The 26,406-nt window shown below is 40.9% G+C and overlaps 1 protein-coding gene across 1 annotated transcript in view; it reads left to right on the top strand.

Annotated features, from left to right (window-relative positions):
* LOC137284041 (xanthine dehydrogenase/oxidase-like) overlaps positions 1-10,501 on the top strand; it is a 37,467-nt gene extending 26,966 nt beyond the window's left edge. The window contains exons 25-34 of the mRNA XM_067815699.1: positions 10-119; positions 482-595; positions 4,903-5,064; positions 5,479-5,607; positions 5,934-6,064; positions 7,254-7,394; positions 7,731-7,854; positions 8,350-8,446; positions 9,115-9,225; positions 9,645-10,501. Of these exons, the coding sequence (XP_067671800.1) occupies positions 10-119; positions 482-595; positions 4,903-5,064; positions 5,479-5,607; positions 5,934-6,064; positions 7,254-7,394; positions 7,731-7,854; positions 8,350-8,446; positions 9,115-9,225; positions 9,645-9,712 (1,187 nt within the window). The 3' untranslated portion in view covers positions 9,713-10,501. The remainder of the gene's footprint in view (positions 1-9; positions 120-481; positions 596-4,902; positions 5,065-5,478; positions 5,608-5,933; positions 6,065-7,253; positions 7,395-7,730; positions 7,855-8,349; positions 8,447-9,114; positions 9,226-9,644) is intronic.
* Positions 10,502-26,406: the final 15,905 nt, after the last annotated feature.

Raw genomic sequence — 26,406 nt, 5'->3', positions numbered from 1 at the left:
CTTGTTCAGGTCCCTACCCAGCCGGATTCTTCATTGAGTCCGTGTTGGAAAATGTGGCCAAAAGTCTCGGCAAAGTTGCAGCTGATGTGAAAGAGGCCAACCTTTACAAAGAAGGGCAGGTAAGATATCTGCACGCACATGGCGTTACATATAAATATGTGTATGTGCATGACGTCACGTGATGTACAGGGTGTTGATGGGACATAGTTTACCAGTCAATCTATCAATGATAAAAAACATATAAAAATATTACCGCAGTAGTAGTTCTGTGGAAGAATAATACAAACACAAAGTAATATCAGTATCCAGCGCGTTATCCAGACATTACCAATGTACAACACACCATTGCTGTATTGTGTTCATAAATGAATGCTTTGTACATGCTGTGTCTACGAAACAACTGCTCAAAATAGAAGTAAGGAAAACTTTAGAAGTAAGGTGGGGTAAGTTCCAGGTATTTACTCGCTGTGTCTGTTCCCAGATGGACATACTTGGCCACGAACTCAAGGACTGCACGCTAGGCAAGTTGTGGCAACAGCTGAGGCAAACGTCGGAGTTCGACAAACGACGGGGAGAAGTCGACACCTTCAACAAGGTTTGTCACAGTCTGCTGTTGACGGATGCTACTCGTTAGATCAAGATATTCACGCATGCACGCAAGCAAAGCCGTAAGTCTAATCAAGTGTGTGAACTCCATGGGTAAAACTGCTGTAGGGACGACACAGGGTAATGGCAAATGGGTCTCTAGCCATAGCGGAAGTACTGACTGATATGTCACGGCTCACCGGTCGTGACTTCCACGTTACGTCGCAGTATGGTCATTTTGAATGCATGAAAATGTGAAGATAGAGGTGAAACTGGTCGTGTCAATACCTACAGTTTTCTGATTACATTCACGTGCATGGCTTGGGGTGGACTTGCAGTTTTCTTAGTACACTCACATGTACAGCTTGGGGTGGCCTTGCAGTTTTCTGATTACACTCACATGTACAGCTTGGGGTGGTCTTGCAGTTTTCTTAGTACGCTCACGTGTACAGCTTGAGGTGGTCTTGCAGTTTTCTTAGTACACTCACATGTACAGCTTGGGGTGTCCTTGTAGTTTTCTAATTACACTCACATGTACAGCTTGGGGTGGTCTTGCAGTTTTCTAATTACACTCACATGTACAGCTTGGGGTGGTCTTGCAGTTTTCTTAGTACACTCACATGCACAGCTTGGGGTGGTCTTGCAGTTTTCTTAGTACACTCACATGTACAGCTTGGGGTGGTCTTGCAGTTTTCTTAGTACACTCACATGTACAGCTTGAGGTGGTCTTGCAGTTTTCTTAGTACACTCACATGTACAGCTTGGAGTGTCCTTGCAGTTTTCTAATTACACTCACATGTACAGCTTGAGGTGGTCTTGCAGTTTTCTTAGTACACACACATGTACAGCTTGGGGTGTCCTTGTAGTTTTCTTAGTACACTCACATGTACAGCTTGGGGTGGTCTTGCAGTTTTCTTATTACACTCACATGCACAGCTTGGGGTGGTCTTGCAGTTTTCTTAGTACACTCACATGTACAGCTTGGGGTGGTCTTGCAGTTTTCTTAGTACACTCACATGTACAGCTTGAGGTGGTCTTGCAGTTTTCTTAGTACACTCACATGTATAGCTTGGGGTGTCCTTGTAGTTTTCTTATTACACTCACATGTACAGCTTGGGGTGGTCTTGCAGTTTTCTAATTACACTCACATGTACAGCTTGGGGTGGTCTTGCAGTTTTCTTAGTACACTCACATGCACAGCTTGGGGTGGTCTTGCAGTTTTCTTAGTACACTCACATGTACAGCTTGGGGTGGTCTTGCAGTTTTCTTAGTACACTCACATGTACAGCTTGAGGTGGTCTTGCAGTTTTCTTAGTACACTCACATGTACAGCTTGGAGTGTCCTTGCAGTTTTCTAATTACACTCACATGTACAGCTTGAGGTGGTCTTGCAGTTGTCTTAGTACACTCACATGTACAGCTTGGGGTGTCCTTGTAGTTTTCTTAGTACACTCACATGTACAGCTTGGGGTGGTCTTGCAGTTTTCTTATTACACTCACATGTACAGCTTGGGGTGGTCTTGCAGTTTTCTTAGTACACTCACATGCACAGCTTGGGGTGGCCTTGCAGTTTTCTTAGTACACTCACATGCACAGCTTGGGGTGGCCTTGCAGTTTTCTGATTACACTCACATGTACAGCTTGGGGTGGTCTTGCAGTTTTTTTAGTACACTCACATGTACAGCTTGAGGTGGTCTTGCAGTTTTCTTAGTACACTCACATGTACAGCTTGGGGTGTCCTTGTAGTTTTCTTATTACACTCACATGTACAGCTTGGGGTGGTCTTGCAGTTTTCTAATTACACTCACATGTACAGCTTGGGGTGGTCTTGCAGTTTTCTTAGTACACTCACATGCACAGCTTGGGGTGGTCTTGCAGTTTTCTTAGTACACTCACATGCACAGCTTGGGGTGGTCTTGCAGTTTTCTTAGTACACTCACATGTACAGCTTGGGGTGGTCTTGCAGTTTTCTTAGTACACTCACATGTACAGCTTGGAGTGTCCTTGCAGTTTTCTTAGTACACTCACATGTACAGCTTGAGGTGGTCTTGCAGTTTTCTTATTACACTCACATGTACAGCTTGGGGTGGTCTTGCAGTTTTCTAATTACACTCACATGTACAGCTTGGGGTGGTCTTGCAGTTTTCTTAGTACACTCACATGTACAGCTTGGGGTGGTCTTGCAGTTTTCTTAGTACACTCACATGTACAGCTTGGGGTGGTCTTGCAGTTTTCTTAGTACACTCACATGTACAGCTTGAGGTGGTCTTGCAGTTTTCTTAGTACACTCACATGTACAGCTTGGAGTGTCCTTGCAGTTTTCTTAGTACACTCACATGTACAGCTTGGGGTGGTCTTGCAGTTTTCTTATTACACTCACATGTACAGCTTGGGGTGGTCTTGCAGTTTTCTAATTACACTCACATGTACAGCTTGGGGTGGTCTTGCAGTTTTCTTAGTACACTCACATGTACAGCTTGGGGTGGTCTTGCAGTTTTCTTAGTACACTCACATGTACAGCTTGAGGTGGTCTTGCAGTTTTCTTAGTACACTCACATGTATAGCTTGGGGTGTCCTTGTAGTGTTCTTATTACACTCACATGTACAGCTTGGGGTGGTCTTGCAGTTTTCTAATTACACTCACATGTACAGCTTGGGGTGGTCTTGCAGTTTTCTTAGTACACTCACATGCACAGCTTGGGGTGGTCTTGCAGTTTTCTTAGTACACTCACATGCACAGCTTGGGGTGGTCTTGCAGTTTTTTTAGTACACTCACATGTACAGCTTGGGGTGGTCTTGCAGTTTTCTAATTACACTCACATGTACAGCTTGGGGTGGTCTTGCAGTTTTCTTAGTACACTCACATGCACAGCTTGGGGTGTCCTTGCAGTTTTCTAATTACACTCACATGTACAGCTTGGGTTGGTCTTGCAGTTTTCTTAGGACACTCATATGCACAGCTTGGGGTGGTCTTGCAGTTTTCTAATTACACTAACATGTACAGCTTGGGGTGGTCTTGCAGTTTTCTTAGTACACTCACATGTACAGCTTGGAGTGTCCTTGCAGTTTTCTTAGTACACTCACATGTACAGCTTGGGGTGGTCTTGCAGTTTCCTTATTACACTCACATGTACAGCTTGGGGTGGTCTTGCAGTTTTCTAATTACACTCACATGTACAGCTTGGGGTGGTCTTGCAGTTTTCTTAGTACACTCACATGTACAGCTTGGGGTGGTCTTGCAGTTTTCTTAGTACACTCACATGTACAGCTTGGGGTGGTCTTGCAGTTTTCTTAGTACACTCACATGTATAGCTTGGGGTGTCCTTGTAGTTTTCTTATTACACTCACATGTACAGCTTGGGGTGGTCTTGCAGTTTTCTAATTACACTCACATGTACAGCTTGGGGTGGTCTTGCAGTTTTCTTAGTACACTCACATGCACAGCTTGGGGTGGCCTTGCAGTTTTCTTAGTACACTCACATGCACAGCTTGGGGTGGTCTTGCAGTTTTTTTAGTACACTCACATGTACAGCTTGGGGTGGTCTTGCAGTTTTCTAATTACACTCACATGTACAGCTTGGGGTGGTCTTGCAGTTTTCCTAGTACACTCACATGCACAGCTTGGGGTGTCCTTGCAGTTTTCTTAGTACACTCACATGTACAGCTTGGGTTGGTCTTGCAGTTTTCTTAGGACACTCACATGCACAGCTTGGGGTGGTCTTGCAGTTTTCTTAGTACACTAACATGTACAGCTTGGGGTGGTCTTGCAGTTTTCTTAGTACACTCACATGTACAGCTTGGAGTGTCCTTGCAGTTTTCTTAGTACACTCACATGTACAGCTTGGGGTGGCCTTGTAGTTTTCTTATTACACTCACATGTACAGCTTGGGGTGGTCTTGCAGTTTTCTAATTACACTCACATGCACAGCTTGGGGTGGTCTTGCAGTTTTCCTAGTACACTCACATGCACAGCTTGGGGTGGTCTTGCAGTTTTCTTAGTACACTCACATGTACAGCTTGGGGTGTCCTTGCAGTTTTCTAATTACACTCACATGTACAGCTTGGGGTGGTCTTGCAGTTTTCTTAGTACACTGACGTGTACGGCATGGGGTGTCCTTGCAGTTTTCTTAGTACACTCACACAATATAAAGGAGAAACTGGTCGTGTCAATAGCTTTTCTTATTACACTCACCCACATGGCTTAGGTCAGGCCACCTGACATGGTTACCGTATGTCATCGTATCCCACGTGCATGAACTGATGGCCATTATATCCACGCTAGATTGTCTAGTCCACACAGTTGTTTTTGGTCTTCAGGGAAACCTCTGGAAGAAACGTGGCATCACCATGACACCAGCTAAATACGGATTCTTCTACATGGGTGCTGGTCTGTCTGTGGACGTTGCCATATACGCCAGAGATGGCACTGTCACCGTCTCCCAAGGAGGCGTGGAGATGGGACAGGGACTATACACAAAGGTAACAATATAATCACCTTACATCCAGTCACGCCACACCCTATCACGTGAGGTTAAGCATATTTCCTCGTAAAATCTTTGAATGACCCCTTCAAAATCGGATGTCTGTCATGAGCCTTCCACATACACTAGACTGCTGAGTTTGGGCGTTTGAATCAAACATGGTACTGGTGTGTTTGAGCCCCCTTGTGTTTCGCTGATTTTAACAATGTGTCAGTTAGCTCAAACCCAACGAATACTGATTCAGTTGCTTCACTGCGTCAATTAAGCACACGAAATGTTTCATTTACCTTAGAGAATTAATGATTAGTTTACATAAAACGTTTAGTTTACATATGACTATCACATGTTAGAGTGTTCCCGTCCTTTTGTTGCATATGTGCCCAGCATTCCCCCGACGTTGTTGTTGTTGTAGGTGCTGCAGGCGGTGGCGAACACGCTGGGTATACCCCTCAGCATGGTGCGAATGCGACATGTCAACTCCCACTTGTCCGCCAACAGTACCGTCACAGGTGGCAGTGTTTCTAGCGAGCACGCCGTCCAGGTAAATCTCATGCCTGGTTTGATGTGAAGATTGTAAATTTATGATGACAATAGAAAATTGGGTTATTATTAATATTTGAAAGGTTTAGATGTGTGCTTTTAATAAGGAAATAGGACCTGATGTTCGATATGCCATTTGTGTGCCTTTGTCAAGGCAGTGTTCGCTTTTGAGTCAGGTCAGTGTATTACCCTGACATCCCAATAGACAAGACACACAGTTTCAAGATACTGAAGATGCGCCATCAAAATATAATCATATTTTTATCTATTTCAAGTCTTTGTAATGCGCCAGAGAGAAACCTGGAATGAGTCGTGTATACCTTTCAGTCCGCCATAACCTGCTGTGAGACACTGAATGAAAGATTGCAGCCATTCCGGGCCAAGCATCCAGACTACGACTGGAAGAACATCATCGGTGTTGCCAGCCTCGCTAACGTCGACCTCACTGCCAAACACAAGTACGTCGGCAATATGACCTCGGACGATGGCATCAGCTCCTTTAACACATGCAGACACGTACAACTCCCCCCTCCCCCCCCCCCCCCCCTCTAATACATGCAGACATGTAAACATCTCCTCTAACACACGCGGGCACGTACAAAACCCCTCTAACACATGATGACATGTAGCCAACCCCTCTCGCACATTCTAACACATGAACAACCCACTAACACATGCTGATATGTAAAGATCCCATCTAAGACATGCTGGCATGTTAAGACGGTTACACCTTTTAACAATAAAGCTCACAAACCATATAGAAATAAATCTGTAAAGAGGATGACGCGGAAATTGAATTGAATTAGTTTTTGCACCGTTAAGATAAGGAGATTATGCGCTCTTAACCCTAATCTTGTACACATTTGGTTCTACTTCTTGTTCTGTAATTTGAAAACCCCCCCTAACACGTGCAGACATGTACAAAATCCCCCTAACACGTGCAGACATGTACAAAACCCCCCTAACACATGCAGACATGTACAAAAAGCCCCTAACACATGCAGACATGTACAAAACCCCCCCTAACACATGCAGACATGTACAAAACCCCCTTAACACATGCAGACATGTACAAAACCCCCCTAACACATGCAGACATGTACAAAACCCCCCTAACACATGCAGACATGTACAAAAAACCCCTAACACATGCCGACATGTACAAAACCCCCCTAACACATGCAGACATGTACAAAACCCCCCTAACACGTGCAGACATGTACAAAACCCCCCTAACACATGCAGACATGTACAAAACCCCCCTAACACGTGCAGACATGTACAAAACCACCCTAACACGCGCAGACATGTACAAAACCCTCCATGAAACAACGTTTCTATTACGTGCAGTCATGTGCACAGCCCCTATAACACATGCTGACATGTTAGCAACTCCTCTGACAGAAACCTCCACCCGTTTCCTCGGCTCATTACCGGATGCAACAATCAGCAAAATAACAAACTACAGGGCCTTGATTTTCGAAACTCCCTTAACGTTAAGACAGTAGTAAGTGACATAGATTAGCATTAACTTACGACTCTCTTAGCGCTAAGATAACTTCGAAAATTAGCCCCACTTCTGACACTGACATGATTGTCTAACATAGTCAACTTTCATGAAAATACCCCCACCTCTTCCTTCTCTAGGTTTGCCCCCAAGAAACATGACGGTCCCGGGATGTTCCAGTACTTCTCCTATTCGGCGGCAGTCACTGAAGTAGAGCTGGATGTTCTCACCGGGGAGAGTCAGATACGGAGAGTTGATATTCTGTTCGACTGCGGGGAAAGGTACGTTGCAACGTTGCCCGCTTCGAGTTAATATCAGCGTCGATGGTGGCAAGTTGTGGGCGGAATGTGTAAACTGATATGGTTGGGGTATGGGTGTGATGGAGCATAGGTAATGTGTTTGCATGGTGAGGCATGGGTAGGGGTATGACCTTTGTGTAGTAGGAAATGGACGGGGCGTGGGTGGGGGGTCGACTAGGTCATACAAAACAAAACAATGGTGTGTGAAACGTAACGTTAACAACAGAATTCATGTTACATTTCAAAGTGTGTTCCATATACCAGATTGCCTATACACCAATGATTTTGCACAAAGGTCAGTATTGTGTTATGTTTCAGTCTGAACCCAACCATTGACATTGGTCAGATAGAAGGTGCATACCTCATGGGGGTGGGAGGGTTCATGTTTGAGGAAGTGAAGTACGACTCGAAGACAGGAGGCGTGCTGAACGATGGTACCTGGGTAAGTATATCACTTTCCAAAACAAATCCCTGTCGCTCTACAAATACTTACTTTCAAGCACGACGTGGCATGTACACATGTCGACCTGTGTTGATTTATTAGAGGTTGAGTGTTGAGAAATTAACGAGAGACGAATGTCCTTTCTGACACGACCAGCTCCTTATCAAGCCTTAGTCCTGATGGCCCGAGACATGATCTGGTACGGTTTGTACCTTGGACGGATACATACAGTTTGCGCGATTTAATCGATTCTCCCGTCACTGAAAGCAAACATGATACAGATTCAGTCCTTAGAAGTTTGGTTACAATGTCAGCGTAATGTGCATTCAGAAAGGTTTGGGTATAATGAATGAATGAACGTAAATACGCTGTGTGAAATAGGTGACACTATAGCGAACAACAGTTATCGCAAAGCTAACCCTAGATAGTGCAGTCAATTATCTGTATTTGTACACAACAATAATTCCTTGCTTTCATGTTCTTATCTTTTGTTAGGAATACAAACCTCCATTGGCTAAAGATGTCCCTATAGACTGGAGGATCAAGCTGTTAGCGGATACTCGTAACCCGCTCGGAATCAGAGGGTCAAAAGGTGAGACAGTCTAAGGGATGTGCTGGCCAAGGACAAGCGGGTAACTGCTATCAGTTGATGGGAACTACATACTGGCTATACTCGGACCCCTTTCCGAGTACCGACTTTATTACAACCCAGTGTCGTGTTCGAACCAGCAACGCTCGATTCACCAATGCGATAAACGTGTTTGACCAACGGGTTTATTGGTATTCCACAGCATCTAAACAGCCTTTAACTGAAGTTGGGTGCATCCTTACTGGATACATAATATACCTCATATATTCGTCGTGTTTGTTACTGGTGAGACGTACGTAAAACACTTGCAGGTGTAAATGAAGGTTCAAGATTAATTAAGCGATAAATTCAATTCTTTTGTGCAATGTCCCGAAACTGAAATTCATTTTGTATTTATACAATCATGTCTGAAACTAAAATGACATCATCAGCAAAAAGTAACATCAGTATTTCAGTCATGTTCGGGAATATCTGATTGCCATACTTTCCATTATTACCAAGAACACAATGCAATTCAATAATGAAAATGAAAATTAAAGTAATAAATGTGCTTCAAATACATCCTTGTCTTAATCCGACTGGAAATAAAACAACTCTGTTTACACATCACTGCAATGCACACATGATTTGAAATTAGAATGCATAGACTGCATTTCTGTTACCTTTCACAGCGTCTGGTGAGCCCCCCATCGTGCTGTCGTCAGGGGTGTACTACTCTCTCAAACAGGCCATGGAGGCAGCCCAACTCGACAATACCGGTTCCTCAGAATTCCAGCCTTCGGGTAAGTGTCGCTATAGAAATACATTCAAATAGATGAAACATCGATTGGCGTAGTCATTCAGTGAAACATGAGCGTTCTCCTCAGCGCATCACGCAATAAATATGAATATTCAGCACACTTTAGTAAGTCCATATATTGTATTTAGGATTATTCTTTGTAAAACAGAGTCCAATATTGTTTTGAGTGTTGTGACACATCCGGGATTTGAACCCCCACTGTTAATATTCGGTACCTACTGGCCAGCACACAAACCTGGCTTAGAATGATCCACATCCGACTCATATATTATGTAAGAAAGAATACCTATGTTCCATGCTGGAGAGATTCGCTCCACAATTAAGTTCAAATAGGAACACGTCTGAAATAGAAACGTCACTTCGACAATTTGCTTTGCATTTAATGCATTCTAACTGTTTCAGTTGCGCCGCTGACAGTGGAGAGACTGCGCCTGGGCTGCGGTTTCAACATTGCTAAGATGACGTTGTAGACGAATGAGCCAACGACCGGAAGTTGCTGACAACTTCAGAAAAGCACAATTGGACTGGGCCAACATATTTAATCTTGTATAACAGTGTGGTCAAGTTGGACATCAACTGTATTCCGTAGCGTTATGAATGTCTCACAGACAGACGCGTAGTGGATAGTTTCTGGCACAAATGTATACTTAGAATTTAACACAACATTCCATAGAAATTGCACATTCCGTAACATTTACTATTGAACATACTTGAAGAAAGAATAAATACCATGACTGTATATAAAGGTGAAAGAACAACAAGGCTGCACCGAGAGCATCGCCAAAGTAAGTAGCACCCACTTATTTATACTTGTTAGAGTAGAGTAGTGCATTTATACAGGAAACAATAATACAGATAATTTCATGTCCAGTGATGCACATGCACAAGCTGGTTTAGCGTCACTACTGAGAAAATAGCGTCAACTTTTGTTTTACCGATAATTCAAGCAAATGCTACAAACTATTCATGTGTGTTGACATTGACTGCATAGTTTGGTGTCGATCCGTGTAGCCATGACCTTTAACATGCTCCTAAACTTTAGAGATTCAAACTTTAAAAAAAACTATTAACGGGTTCATACTTTTGATGACATAATTTGGGGATGATCTCTGGGTATGTTTAGCGAGTATGTTTGATGATGATAACCCTGTATCCGACAGTTAAATAATTTGTAACAATTATTCAGGATATTTTGTTGGTAACGTTTTTGTTAAATATAAATTATTATATAGAAATAAAATATTTATATATCGACTCCCCTTTTTCTTTGATGTGTCGATACCCAGGTATGTCAACAGTGCACACATTGTTCAGATTTAGTAATGGTCGAGGTATAGTGAGTACCTGTAATGATGAGCTGAGCAAGCTTGTTCCCTTAGTGAGGAAGGCCAGCTGCAAGTGGGTTAACTCCTCTAAGACAACATCGTGATATACACGAACCTTTATGCATCTGGAGTTTTCATCTAAAGGGAGGTAATTCTTGCCCCTTCATATCAGTTACAAGACGACCCGCGATTGTGTGGAGATCATGTTCACCCCGGATACTCATTCTATGACTATTTTGGACATGACCACTTTCATACTGAGGAAAATATTACCATCTTACCATCTCTGTCTTTGATGGTATACTCATTGCTTTCGTATTATGTTGCGATGGGACTTGCACTGTCAGGAGCACATTAGAGGTAAAACCACTTGGCTTGATTCTCTTGATTCCATGACCCATAGACTGGAGAATAATTGTACGAGTAATTCTTTCATGTTTCCTCTTACTCATGCAGACTGAAGTGATCTCCCTTGATAGTTACATATGAAAGAAAGCAGTCTGTAACACCTTGCATTTACCTGTACACAAAAGAAGACAATTTACATCGAAAATCAATATGAATTTTGACACTGACGCCTACGATAAAGATTGGAACTTTCTCAGAATAAAACACAGAAGGTAAAGTTTTAAAATCCTTTGTTTTGTACGTTTCATTGTGTGTGTCCAAAATTTTCGTAATTACGAAGTTCACAATAACTAGATATGTTTGGAATGAGAACTGTCGTCAAGACTATTCAGATTGTTGGAATCAATAAACTATCGCAGGAGATATGGATTCAGTGGAGTGGGGAGATGTGCATCAAGGGTATCGGGGGTTCAAGGAGAAAATTAAAACGTTTAATTTCGAGTAAGAGATGGTTAAATGACAGTCGAACATTAATAGTGCGATGCAGATTGTCGGCATTCACGCTCAGAAGCGACATATTATCTCTGATAGGGATAAACAACTGGAAGTTGTTGCGTGGAAGTGTTATAACAGTTATGTGCAAACAAAGCGAAACAATCTTTTGATGCTTTTAGCCATTAACTATCATCTTATAAAATATGTCCTGTTATTGTTAAAAACAATATCTTAGGCAGCAAAATTTTTCCTGCAAGAAACATGCTGTGTAGTAAATGATATGCAATGTGGTGAATCCACAGGATACTCCGGAAAGCTGATTGCCGTTTTTAAGAATGCTACACAAAAGTGTCTTCATTTGGATTGTATCACATTCAGTTTTATCCTGTCTCTTGGCATTTACGCCAGGTAATGAGTGAGTGGGTTAATATTATCAACATCGGCAATATTTCAACCATATTTCAGCAATAACGCGAACATGTTTGACATTGGAATGGAATAAATCGAGGGGTTAGAGCCAGAACCACTTATAACCACTGAGGCACATGTCGGGGAAACAGCATTCAAATGTTTGGACAGTTATAAAAAAGTAATAATCAATTCTTGTTTACTGTTTCGTGACTGGATGACAGAGTATGTTAGTACATTCATGTTGCCATAAAACCATAGATATAATCTTTCTAATTAGAAAGATATGATAAAAATAAACTTTAGCTTGTTCTGGCATAAATGTAAAACTCTTTGGACTCAGTAAATATGAGAGCGCAAACCAGTTAAATTAGAAACATAGTTTATGGCAGTTAAGAATATGTTGTGAATATGTTTCTCTCAGAGTCAAGAATCCTGTTATCTTTAAACAGGAGATTGTGGCATAGTTTGTGGATACAATTTCCCCGTGTCACCGGTTCCATTAACTTGGGGAGCATTCTCTTTGCTCCAAGAATTGTATCAATGCGGAAGCCTACTGAAAGCAGTGACACCTGATCTCAAGATCACCTATATCATCACAGTCGCCAACCACTGTTTCCTCTAAGTCCTGTAACCATATCCCGCGGTAAGGCTGCTTTAGGCAGTATCCCACACTCTCAGCTGGTGGCTGGAAACATTAACCAGCAGTAACTGACTTTCTGTTATTGAATGAATGTACTTATAGCTCACGGAAAATAGCGCTTGTAAGATTTTATCTTCACATGTTGTTATCACTGAAGACATAAGTAACTGCTTAACCACGTTCAAGCCTTTCTCACAGATATATTCATGAAAAACAGAGCCAATACGTTCAACATAGTTCCACAGTGCAACATTACTGTGTACTGTTTTATTGATGAATATAACCATTTAAACTAATACTTTCAGCATTTCAGTATTTCAGCATTTTAACTATTTCACTATCATGTTACTTGTAAACAGAAATTCATAAACAGTACAGCTTCAAGGAACTGAATAGAATATATATCAAACACAGACACATACATACACAAATACGCAACCACAGACACACCCATTACATATTAAGTCAAATTAGGGATATATGTAACAGTTCATAACAAAGGCCGCTTGGTGTAACGTAATCGAATTATGACACTAGACAATGACATAGATGAAGACTAAAAACTGTTGATGCTAAAAATTGCATCTGTTATACGTGAATCAAGATTACATCACACAGATTCCAGTAGGACACTGTAAAAACACATTAAGTGTTTGATGACATAAATAGTTCTCTTATTCCAGTAATGTTATCAATTGTTCTGGATGCCCATTTTCATTATTACAGTGTTGTGTATGAAATCCCTTAAAAACAGCAAGGAATTTATCGTCACATCGGCAATATTACAGCCATATCGTGACGAGAGCAATTTAATTTTAATTCATGTCAGTTTTAAAATCAATAAATTGAAAACGTAAAAACCTGTCATCGAAGGACAGTAAAAAATACTAGGCTTTCACAGATATGAACATAAAATTAGCATTGTAAGCTAAAATATTGTAATTAAAGAGGACAATACGATATAAAACACGGGCTAGAGACCGCCAACAACCCACCGGTTTAATAACTGAAAAAATGTTGCTGGCCCTGTTAACGTGTAACCAGCCCTGATATCAAAACAGGAAACTGAAATAAGGTGTTAAAATAATGTATTTAATGAATTGATGTGAAATTGTTACACACTATCAGTCAGGAACAACACTGTTCATTGGAAGAAAGCATTTTCTAGACCAATCACGTTTAGTGTTAGATAAATAGGCAGGCTGATCTGTGGAGGCTATGGTTTGATTGACCATGAACTATACAGATATCGTCTAGCTACCACATTTGTAAATTATTATGTAAAAGATTTCCCGTAGTCAATGACATGGTCAAATGTATACCATAGGGATGGCTATAAAATGAAGTTGTAAGCCCGCCATGTAACTAACAAGCAGCGGGCCGCCGGGTAGACACCATTTCATACACTGCTATTACAGTGACGTTAAAATATATGTTCGTTGAATCTGACCAGGTCAATATGGATGATATCGTTGATATTAATATCCACCTCTTAACACTATTTCATTCTCTTTAAACTTGTAAAATATCATACAGGAAAAGGTTTGCATAACTATGTCCTCTGGAAAGGAGTGATTTTTTTCATAATTGATGACTCTAGAAATAGTACAACATAGCCTGTTCTTGGAAACATGGCGTACTGTCCGTCTGAATGAAAGTAACTAAGAAATATATTAATTCAAACTATGACACAATGACAATTACACTATACTCATAATCCACATAATAATTTATGCCATATAATAGCACAAAGCAACGGTTGTTGTTTCAGTCAGTATCAGTGTCCGTATCCTGCTCCTGGGCGTCAGGAAGGGGGAGGCATTCTACTTTGTCAGCATCTGTCGGGAGTTCTTTGTAATAGTTGTGATACTCTCTCGGTATAATACCCGTTCGACAGAGTGACATAAGGTCTTTTTTCTTGGCTGAAGAAATTGCTTGTTTTCCTGAGTACCTTTGGGTCAGAGTTTCACAGATACTCTGAGGTCTTCCTCGACGACTGCCTGTAGACACTTTCAGTTCTCTGAATGGCTCATTGCTGTGCTCAGTCTTGAAGAAGATGCTTTCTGGGTTGTCTTTAATGTAGCGCATCCAGCACATTGACATCCAGTTCACACGACCACCATCAGTATCAATTTTGGTGTTTCTCAATTTGCCATGGGCATATTTCTTAAAGTCCATGACATCGGTATACTGTATTGGGATGACAATATATGGATCTTTCCGTCGGGCCATCCTTATAACTGTGTCCCACTGGCTTGGCACATAGATACTAGTCTTCTTTATGGCGAATTCAATGGTGGAATGAATTGCATCGCACTCCATCTGTGTGTGGCCTGGCTCAAGAAATTTGTGGTCAATTGTACTAATGTGTTCAATAGTGGGCACAGCATGTAGTAAGGAGGCTGCGACATATTGGTTTCTGTTCTGTCCTGAACAGGTGTCTGAATACAGAACTACATGCTTGACGGTAGGTGGTAAAGCCTTCAACTGAATTTGCAGACATGATGCAACCTCACAGGATCCTCTTTGGGCATCAACTTCCGACCACACAAAACATGAGCCTCCTTTTGTGGCAAGGTCATACACTGTAAAATTGTAACAGTTTAACTTCCTCATATAGAAGAGTTCACTGACAAGTGAACATGGTGTATACAATACAGCCTCCAGATCAAATGTTGCCACAAAAATGGATTTGTTCTCCAGAGCAAGGGCTTTGTCCTTAATCTTTTCTTCACGGGCTCTCATTTTTCTCTCTTGGTGTTGAGTGTACTCCTGTTCAAGTTCTGGCTGAACTGACCCGTTCTCCTGTTCTCTGTAGTACCTCTGGCACAGAGAGCACTGGTCCTTCTTTGGCACGTGGAAAGAATAGTTATACTCCTCAGTGAACACTTTCCTGTACAGTGATGAAGACACTGCTTTGGTAGCATCTCTGGAGCACTTGTCTTTGTACAGTTCGTACATTTTTTTTATATTTAGTGTTGATCCCAAAAACTTTCTGTTTGTGTCTCGCCGGGTATAGTGAGCATCAACTGTCGGGAATGATTCTATGTGCTCTCGAACCAATTTTAGTGTACCGGCGGGAGTCTTGTTATGTGGCTTGTGGTGTCCTCTGTTTTCAGTTCCAGCGAACGTCCCCTGGTTCTTATTTTGTAGAGCGTGGTTGATATAGGATTCACCAACATCCAAAGTTTTTCTGAAAAATGTTTTGCAGACATTGTGTCGCTCTCCATCCAGTTGAAAAGTGTATGTTCGGTGAACTTGACGTTTTTTCTGTACAACATTTTCTTCCTCATCCAAGTATGTTCGAGTCTTCTTTTCTGTTGTATTTGAGCATATGAAGTCTTTCTGCCTTGTGTATGAGGATAAGTTCCAAAAGTTTTTAAAAATACTTTGGCGGGTTTCTTCAGAGATGTTTGCAGAACATTTGTACCTACACTTTGAACAGTCAACTGCTTGTACAGATCTAGCCCTCATAGTCTTCCCTTCCTGATTCACATATTCTTGTCCAGAGAGTCTCAGGTGCTTCCTTTTATTTTTAATCCAGGTTTCAGGAGTTGATCGACGCTTCCTGAATAATTTCCTCTTTGGAGGAGTGTTGAAAGCTGCTGACTTTCTTGGCTTTGGTGATTTGAGGATATTAAGAGTGGGTGTTGGAATGTCAGCATCGTTTGTGTAAGTACATTGTGATGTAGCTAAACCATCGCTTTCAGAATTTAATGTACCTGGAATTGTATTGGAGTCGTCAGAATTGGTGAATGAAATGACCTGGGATGTTGCTGAAGGAGACGTCAATACACTGCTGTCGTGGCAAATGTGTGTTGATGACGTAGATGGTATTGCTGGAATCGTACAGGCATCATAGTGGCCGGGAAGTCCCGTGATTGATGTATATGCCAAGACAATGCGTTTTTCATTTTCAATTCCTTGTGATGTTGGCGTAATGTCTATGAGAGGGTTAGATGCTTTGCTACAAAATATTCGAACACAGTGCCCTGACCAGTTTGCCAGTGACAGAGGGAGGAAATCTGCAACTCTACTTGAGAAGTAACCAGCCTCACGCAGCTTTTCTACTTCCAGCAAATAATCCTGCCACTTTTCTAGATTACTGTCCTCCTTGATAGGAAAAAAGTCAATATATTCATTCATCTTTTCTTCTAAATGATCACACATTTGTTTTCTCAACTGAGTGGCAGTCATACTTCCTGAGAGATGGATCGCTGACGCAGTAAAGAAGCAGTCACCATCGCGAGGCACCTGTTGTATAGTGTATCCGTTAGACTGAACAAGCTGTAACAATCTTCTTTCATGAATCTGACGCATTTGGGATGAATAGTTTTGGACCTGTCGACCATTCTTTGATTCCGCTGACACAGCTGCGGGCGAATTTAGGCTTGCTTTGTCACATGGTTTCTTTTTCTTCAGTTTTAACAACTTTCGCTTTTGGATCAAAGGTTCATTTGAGGATTCTGAACTGGAGTAAAACTCAGAGTCTGATGAATTGAAAGTGGTTTTATCTGGATGATATTCTTCCCCTGACGATGATGTTGGGTCGTTGTTAGGAACCAGTCCTTTTCTACTCCTTAGTGTTGCCAATAGTTCATTATCTGAACTGTCAAAGTCACTGTCACTATCTCTCAGAGATGATGTTCCTCCACGCCCATAACATGGCATTAACGAGTCTGTAGGCGTATCAGTCTGTACTAATATGTCTGTAGGTGTATCACTCTGATCTGGTATGTCGATAGGCGTATCAGTCCGTTCATGCATGTCTATAGGTGCATCAGCCTGTGTTGGTATGTCTGTAGACACATCAGTCCGTGCTGGTACATCTGTAGGCGCATCTGTCTGTTCTGGTATGTATACAGGTGTATCAGTCTGTTTTGGCAAGTCTACAGGCGCATCCATGTGTTCGTGTATGTCCATGGGGGCATCAGTCTGTTCGGGTTTGTCAAAAGGCGCAACAGTGTGTTTGGGTATGTCTGTATGTGCATCAGTCTGTACTGGTATATCCAGAGGATCATCAGTCTGTTCGGGTATGTCCACAGGCACGTCAGTCTGTACTGGTATATTCAGAGGATCATCAGTCTGTCCAGGTATGTCTGTAGGTGCATCACTCAGTGCCAGGATGTCTAAAGGCAAATTACTTTGTACTGCTGTTTCAACCTGTTGTGGTAAATATCTGGGCGTAGCATCCGTCTTTCTTTGTAAATCGAGAGACACGTCACGCTGAATTGATACCAACTGGTCTTTAATATCATCAGTGGTATGACCTAGTGTTGACTCATTTTCCTCATCATGTGCACCATGCTGTACTGTATCAGACTGTGTTCGAGTATCCAGCAACACCCCACATGGGTTTGGTTCATTTTGAATATATTCAGAATTGACTGATACATTAGTGGCAAGTGACCAACTTGTAGATGTGGCAATGTCAGATAGTAATAATTCATCTTCATCTGCATCGGACCATAATTCAGTCATCTTGCATCCACCTAAAACCAGAGTACTAAGCTAAGGCATTGGCTACTATCACAAACTGAATGTGATGATAATATAATAATTATACTCAATAATTACAGTTTCAGTTGTCATTAGTGCTGGCAAATAACTTACGCTGACATCAAATCTCGTAGGTGAATTAAGGAATAAGTATATTACCACACTCATGTGTGTTATATTTGTTATATTTAGCAAGTGATTATTTACTATTTACAGATATGACTTACCTGTGATGTTTCAGTGGGATTTCCGTACTGTAAATCTTTCGAATACAAACACACACTTTGGAAAAGTAGCTCCTCTCCCAAGGGTCAAAATAAACTAACCCTGGCTAGTGTGAAACAAACCCTGTAAACAGCTGGGAGAGGCACGCTTATATAGCTCCACAACAGAATAACAGTAATTAAGGCCATCTGACCCGGGAGAGAGGTCCTTATCAGCTGTAAGTCTAAAGAGCCTGAACATTCCATCAGCATATCAGTTGTTTTAACCTGGAAGGGAAATTCTTGCCCGCCACCACACAGTGTGCCAGATGCGACTTCTGCCAGTTAACGGTTTCTGGCATGGGAATATCAAGCGTGGCTGGAGGAGTTGAGCAGGACTGAACGGTGTAATCTAACATAACATAATTTGGTCTAAACTGAAGGGAGAGATAACTGATAAGTTGTTTAAACTCTGATGCATAACTAGCTAATTAGGCCCCTGATTTATGTGGGCTTTTGTGTGTGAGTAGCATACCTGTTTGTGAATGCATTAATACTGTTAACTAAATTTGACACAATTTTTACTTAAGGTGTTCTGGCACTAACCCCTCGAAATATATGTGTATTTACCCGAAAGAAGCGAATTATTCCAGTTTACAAACTAGGTAGTACAGCTGATCACACAAACTACATACCTATATTCGTATTAGAGGTTCCGGGTATTTCCCCCCTAAACTTAGTGCAGAAGTTTATATGATTGGTAACTGGAAGAGCTGTTTCTAAACAAACTGGATATCGGAAGGATTTTCGTACAAGTGATAACATAAGTCATCTATTGTAAATGGACCCCCAAAGATCCGGGGTAGAATAGGTCTTCAGTCTTTCGTTTTTGATATGGATACAAAAACGTGATTGATGCAAATTCACTCATATACTAAACCTTTATTAATTTATATCAAATGTATCATTTGAGAGAGAAATTACTTAACTTGCTTGGAAGTTCCATCGTGACTATATTCCGTTGTCCGGGCCATGAGTTTATAATAGAGTCTGGAAGAAAATCTAGACTCTAGATCATGTCCATCTTGTGTTATACCTGTAATTGGGACAAAATATCACATGTGTTTAGAATGTCATTTCTGCTATAATATTAGACATAAAATATTGCCTGAGTTCTATTGTAGTCGTCCTTCTTATGATAAATTACTTTGCATATTACAGGATTTCGGTATTTTAAATCGATGAGCGAAGTATTAATTTTGTTCCTCGCATTTAAACAACGTAACACTTTTTTAAACTTGTACAACCCATTAAGTGTGCAGTTATGTGACCTTCTACACTGTCATGGCTCCAGGTTTCCATGATATGACCTTTGTTATTTCTTGATGGGCCTGAGGTCCGCTTATTGAATGAAATAATTATTTTGTTTGTGAAAAACATCGTGTTGTACACATACGGATCTCAGTGATGTTCTTCCTCTAAGGTATATTCTCACACGTCAGTTTTAGAAGAATAAAAGAATAGAAACGCGCATTCAGCGGGCAGTCAATCTTCTTTCATACTATTTTGAATAAGTTAAAGAATGAAGGTCACCACAGATAGCTTGTGTGAGGAAGAAAGTTGCCTTCTTCAGATGATCATGATCAGAGGTATCTGAGCCAAAATTTGCAATATTTTAATTTCCAGAATGACATGAAAACACCACCTTATCCACAGATGACTCCTTAAATCCTCCTCCTCCTCGTCATTGTCGTGAGTCTCCGGATTTGCTCCAGAGGCAATGTGCAATGCTGCTTTCAAACCTGACAGATCTTGAACAGACTCAGTGATTGCACTCGGAGTTCAAGAATGCCCCAGACGGGTTCCAGTGAGTTCTGACCAGGGCTCATTGTAGACTGTAGACATTTGGTTACGGCGTTGTTGGAAACAAACGGCCTGTCAGCAGTTGGGAACGATGTTGTCGGGCGTTATCATCCATAAATACAGGGCGAGTAACCACTGCCTGGTTATCAAACCGTGGCACAAGAACAGGATCCAGAATGTCCCGGATGCCGTGGTCACAGTTGAGATTTCTACGAACAGTTACCTCGTCCTGTTTACAATCATAGGAGAGATAACCTCAGACCATAACAGATCCACCACCGTAAGGAACTAACGCTCTGATTTTTTAAAAGTCTCATAGGCACTATTCTTGGTCCTCTTGTGACGCTCATCCGACCTAGATTCGAATGACGCTGGGATAAATACTTCTTGACCTCACGTTTGAAGATTGATCAAAGATGGACACTTCTTGCCCTCATCCCTTGTGCTGTTATGCGGCTTCACACAGTTCTGTTGCACAAACGTCAGTTGGGGTACTTGTTTGGTGCTTCGGGACGTCATTTGTAGTGAACGGCTGACGTCCCACGTGGTTTGCTAAATCCCGACCCTCAACTTCAGACGTCTGTTTGGGATTAACCTGGCCTGGTCAGTCCATAACCTTATTAGATGTATGTATGCTTTATTCAGTAAAGGAGCTACCGGTCCTTTATACACATACATTACAGATGAATTCACCAAATAACGAAGCGCCATAAAAGTGAGTGTAACAGAATGGACGCCGAGGGGTAGCTGTTCAGAGATGAGGATACAAGGTTAGTTAAATACAAAATATTTCCTACGTGTTTTCATAGCTAGGAAGATATAGTTGGCAAGGTTGTTAATAACAATACTGTTCCGGGAAGTAAACAATAGAGTTAGCTTGTTTTCAGAGGGATATAAATAATAAAAACGTGGTATGAGAGATGCTCTCATATCGTCATACAATGGACATTCAAGGCAAAAATGGTACTCGGATTCGATCGTAGGAATGACACACAATGGACATAAACGTTCATTACGTGCAAGTTTTAAACGTCTTCCACGTTCAATCATTAACATATGATCTGAAACATATGATCTGAAACATATGATCTGAAACATATGATCTGAACAGCGAACTCGACAGAGGGCAATACGATATACCTTCACACTGACAGCTTTAATGTAATATTCTTCTGTCACAGTCATTTTTATTTGTCTAAAAGAATCTAACTTAGTATATTGTATAAGATCTGAAACCCATGTTTGGAGATCAATGTCAATGCATCTCTGCTTAAATTGTATAAGGAAATTGTTAACATTTGTAATTTGTTGATCAATCCACACATATCCAAAACCATAACTGAAGAGAGGTTTCTTAACTCTCAAAGTCCAACAATCAAGATTCCTTTTAGCTAAGCGATACTGATATTTATATACCTCATACAGAATATTATTCTCATTTTGATTTATTAGTCTGGTCCAATATTTCACAATTTTATAATAAGCATTAACTTTCAAAGAGTAACGACCTACCTCACTACGTGCAGTACAGCTGTGTCCCGTAAGTTTGTGGAATCGTCAGATATAACGGAGTAAACATACGTTTAAAGAACAATATGAACGAGAGGTTGGTAATAATGATATATTTATGAAACATAATCAGTAACATGTTGCCTAACCTTTTGCAGTGACTACAGCCCTTACTCCTTTTGGCATATTACGGTGCAGCTTGTAAAAGGTAGATTTTGGTAAACTATACCAGTGTTTGTGGACGGATGTCCACAGCCCATCACTTGATGTTGGAGAGTCTCTGGTGACGTTTTTACCGATGATGTCCCAGACCGACTCAATGGGATTCATATCCGACGAATTCCCGGGGCATGGTAAAACCTGAATGCCTTTGGCAGCTAGGAAATCAGTACTTGATTTCGAAGCATGAGAAGGGGCATTGTCCTGTTAAAAAATGAATTCTTTCTCAGGAAATGCGAGACAACGACCATCAATATCTATGTCATTGATTATAGTTTGCTGATATCGAACACTGTTCAACGTTCCAGTCACCTTTTTCAGCACACCTGAACTTGAGGCGGATGTTTCACGGTCGTTTGCAAACAATATGGACGGAATCTTTCGTTTTTCACACGTCGGATCTTCATTCCCCTTCGGTTGCTGAAACATTTGAAGATCGATTCATCCGAAAACAGTATCTTCTTCCACTGTGGCACTCCAAAACGTCTCACCTTCCGTGCCCACCTTCCGTGCCCACAAGAGTCGACGTTTTCGCTGTACCTTGTTTAGCAGAGGTTTTCTTGCCGGTACATAGCAACCTATCCCAAATCTATGCTGCCTGCCAGAGATCGTCATCCTACTGACATACCTGCCCAGTGTCTGCTTCAGCCTACCCCGAGTTATATCCAGGGTTGAATATCTTTCCTTGAGGCATTGTCTCCTGACGCACCGGTCTTCTCGATGTGTCGTACATTTTGGCCTGCCAGATCTCGACGGGTCCTTCACGGCACCTGTTTGCCTCTATTTCCTGTTCAGCAAACACATTCCACTCACTTATTCTCCTTAGTCATTATGTCTTTAATTCTTGTCCACTGAAGTCCCATACCCCTAAGAGTAATAATCTTCGTCCTGTCCATAACGGTCCAGTTTCGTCGCTTTCTACCACCCATTTTCTATCAGAAAACATGATTTTATAGTTAAAAGGAGGTAGAGGAATTGGAAAGAGATGCTATTATTTACACAAATATCAGTGAACGTGCAAAGAATGTGTCTAAAGACAATTTTGACTATATATTATGCTTCCTTTACAAAAGGCCTATATCCCCCCGAAATGGCAAATTACTTTCACAAATGTAAGTGCAACAGTATGTTGTAACACTTTGAATTTCAACAGTTAATTATCAACATAGGTACTGCACATTACTCACCTCTCCTTGACAGCTGTGGTCCCCCGAAAATCACTGACGGACTGGAAGAATATTAACATCAAAAATATATAATAAGACTTTCATTTGTAAGTTTGTGTAATTTTTCAGAGAAGATCTTACAATAGAGATTACTTTCCATGCTTGTTCGGCTGAGGTTTTTTGATTTTGATACCAACTTCCAGAGTACGAAAAGTGAACACCGAGATATTTATATGATGGAACTATCTCTATAGGGGTTCCGTTTAAAATGAATTCTTTCATATTTCCTAAGTCTACCTGCTTTTGTAAAAAAACAGCAATCTTAGTCTTGTCAATATTGTCCTAACTGGCGTTTTGGGTGTTAGTAACCCTATTACCAGTTATCAGATACGATGGTCGTTCTGACTTGTCGGGGGTGATGTAAGCTCTGGTTGCATACTAGCTTGGCGCGTCCGGGCTACTACATCTAGGAATGATTGGTCTGACGACCGGGACTCCTAACTAACACATAGCATTCATGTACTGGCCCTCTGGCATACCAGGAATCACTCAACACATGGTTCTATACTCACATAGGTTTACTCGGCCCTTTTCTTCATTACACAATATCAAGGCCTGGACAAGATAGAGCAAGTTCTATCCCAACTATGGAAATGTACAATCCTGGCGTTCGAACTTTCTGCCAAATGTGTAACACGCGCCCGCACTGCTTTTTGGATCTTGTTAAGGTGGTCGAAACTGCTCCAACCATGTCACATGACCCTGTTCAATCCCTCTGATTTGTTAAAGGTTACATCATTCCATGGATGCAATTTTGACCTTATAACAATATTTATTTTAAGTTTCCATTTGTTGGAATTTAACTTATCAATTCTCTTCTGCAGCCCCAAAACTGTACTATCAAATAGAACATTGTCATTTTGCGAACAACACAATAAACAGCTCTATGAAATCTAGATTAACACACCTCTGTTTATCATTAGACAAATATTCCACTACGTCATTAATAAAAAAAAGAGAACAAAAATGGGGATAACTGGCATAATTGACGCACTCCATACATACATTCAAAAAAGAGGTATAGCCTGTTTTAAGTGAAACACGTGACTTTACATTTTGATACATATTTTTAAGAAAAGCGAACATTTTTCCTCTCACATTTCCAAGCCATACTTTATAAAATAAACTATTTCTGTCAACAGAGTCAAATGCAGTCTTTAGATCAACAAAGGCACAATATAACTGTCCCCTAAATAATGATAAATATTCATTAACAAGAGTATTGAGAATAAAGATATTATCAGATGTTTGGAAACCATGTCTAAAAATTGCTTGCTCTGGAGTGAGAACATTTCTTTGCTGGGCCCAGGCATAGAGCCTACTATTAGTAATCTTAGCAAATATCTTCCATGAAACTTCCAAATGTGTGATCGGTGTATAGTTAGACGGTATATCGACACCACCTTTTTCATGCAGGGGAATAATGACACCCAGGGTCCAGGCTGCCGGGTATACCCCTGAATATAGTATGGCATTAAACAAAAATTGTAACATTTGGAGGCAACAAATTGGGGCATTTTTGAAGAACTCTATACTATTCCCACTAAAACCCGGCGCTTCACCCGACTGCATACTCTCTACAGCGTCGACTACTTCCTGCATAGATATTTCCCTATCAAGATATTCCTGTTCCACCGTAGGGGTCGTAAAGTCAACATCTATAAAAGGTACAAACGTTTGAACTATTTCATGACACTCTGCCTCAACATTTGACTTAGAAACACAACCCACTCTGAAGGTTTAATGTTATTACACGTAGAAAAACGCTTGTGGTTAACGATTGCCTAGAATTATTTAGTATCCCTTGTCAACAATGCCTTATCTAATTTTTCGACATATTCTTGAAACATGCAAGACATTTTCAATGAACAAAGCTGCTGATATGACTTCCACGAGTCCATTTACCGTTGTCTATCTCTGAAACTGTTACTGGCATGAAACTGTTACTGGCATGAAATGCACGAAGAAAACGGCGAGCTTCAATACATTCTCTATCAAACCAGTTACCTCCCGTGGTATCACCACCTTCATGTGGGGAATCCACTATTTTACAGTGTTCAGCACACGGCTGCATTATAAAATGAAATTGATTTAGAGTTTGGGATATTTCACCAACATCCACCAACGGGTAAAACAAATTGATATCTTCAGGACTAACTTTGTCCCAATTTCCAACATAAATATCCTTTATATATATATTATTTTTCAAGACGAACTTAATTTTTGAGGCAATAATATCTTCACAGACAACAGGGTTGGAACTCACAGTGTTAACAGAAAAAGAATAAACTATAGGTAAGTGGGAGGATTCCACTTCATCAGTAATATCTTTTCACTTTTAAACAGATCCAAGGCATTCTCTGTACAGAGAACATAGTCTACTTTGCCCATTGTAATTTTGCCAATACCCTTATCGCTGAACAATCGCCCTTTTACACAGTCCTGGGATACTCGTGGCTCAACCCCATCATCAGACTGGTAGTTTATGTCCTCATCAATTGGTAAATAGGTGCGGTCATCGTTGATTATAATGTCGGAATACACATCACTACTGGTTCGTCCATTAAAGTCTTCTTGGAGAATAATTTGACAGTGAGAATCCTTTGATCGAAAATTTGTAATATCTTCTTCCAGGATAGTTCATTAGCATAACCACTAGAGTTCCCAGGTGAAAAATATACAACACTGCAGTATAAGACAAGCAATGAACTATGTATCTTTAATCACATTATGTCTGTTGAGTAGCTGTTTAATAGGGTTACACATTGTGAAATATCTAAGCTAATAAATGTGAAAATTCCACCTGAATTCCGCACAGCATTGTTAGACTTTTACCTAACCTGACTATATTCAACATAGCCAGGCAAAGTGAATCTATCCTCCTCACTAGCCCATGTTTCGACCAGTGAAACGATGTGAAAAGTCTTCAAAAAGTTAGTAAATGGTCGTTGGAACTTTCGTTTTAGCCCTTCGAAATTCCAATATAACACTCTGACACAAGCTTTTAAGTCATGTGGGCCTTGGTCAGCCCCTATTTCTTGCTGGATTGACGTGTTGCATAACCTCCATGTTTCCGGTTTTTAAGAGTTTTCACAAGTTGCACGTCATCACATGAGCTGTTGCGTTTGTACAGCTCATCATCGATCTGTAGCTTGTCGAACTTCAATATTGCGAATTTATTCTCCGATCGAGCCTTGTCCTTAAATGGTTTCAGCTTTTTACGGGTTAGCCGAACTTTCCCACTATAGTCTTGTGATATGCGATCAGATGCTTGATGCTTGCAGAATAGTTATTTTCTGTCTAAAGTACCTCAACGTTACGAGAATAGGCCGGGATCCAAAGGAATTAGACGGAAGACATTTCACACGTTCAATATCGACTGAGTCAGTAATATGTATTGCATTTTCCAGAACATCGATTACGTTC

The sequence above is a fragment of the Haliotis asinina genome, chromosome 5 (genome assembly GCF_037392515.1).
Source record: "Haliotis asinina isolate JCU_RB_2024 chromosome 5, JCU_Hal_asi_v2, whole genome shotgun sequence".
In the NCBI taxonomy this organism is placed as follows: domain Eukaryota; kingdom Metazoa; phylum Mollusca; class Gastropoda; order Lepetellida; family Haliotidae; genus Haliotis; species Haliotis asinina.
Note: the sequence above shows the minus strand (reverse complement) of the source record. Positions and strands in the feature narration are given on the sequence as shown.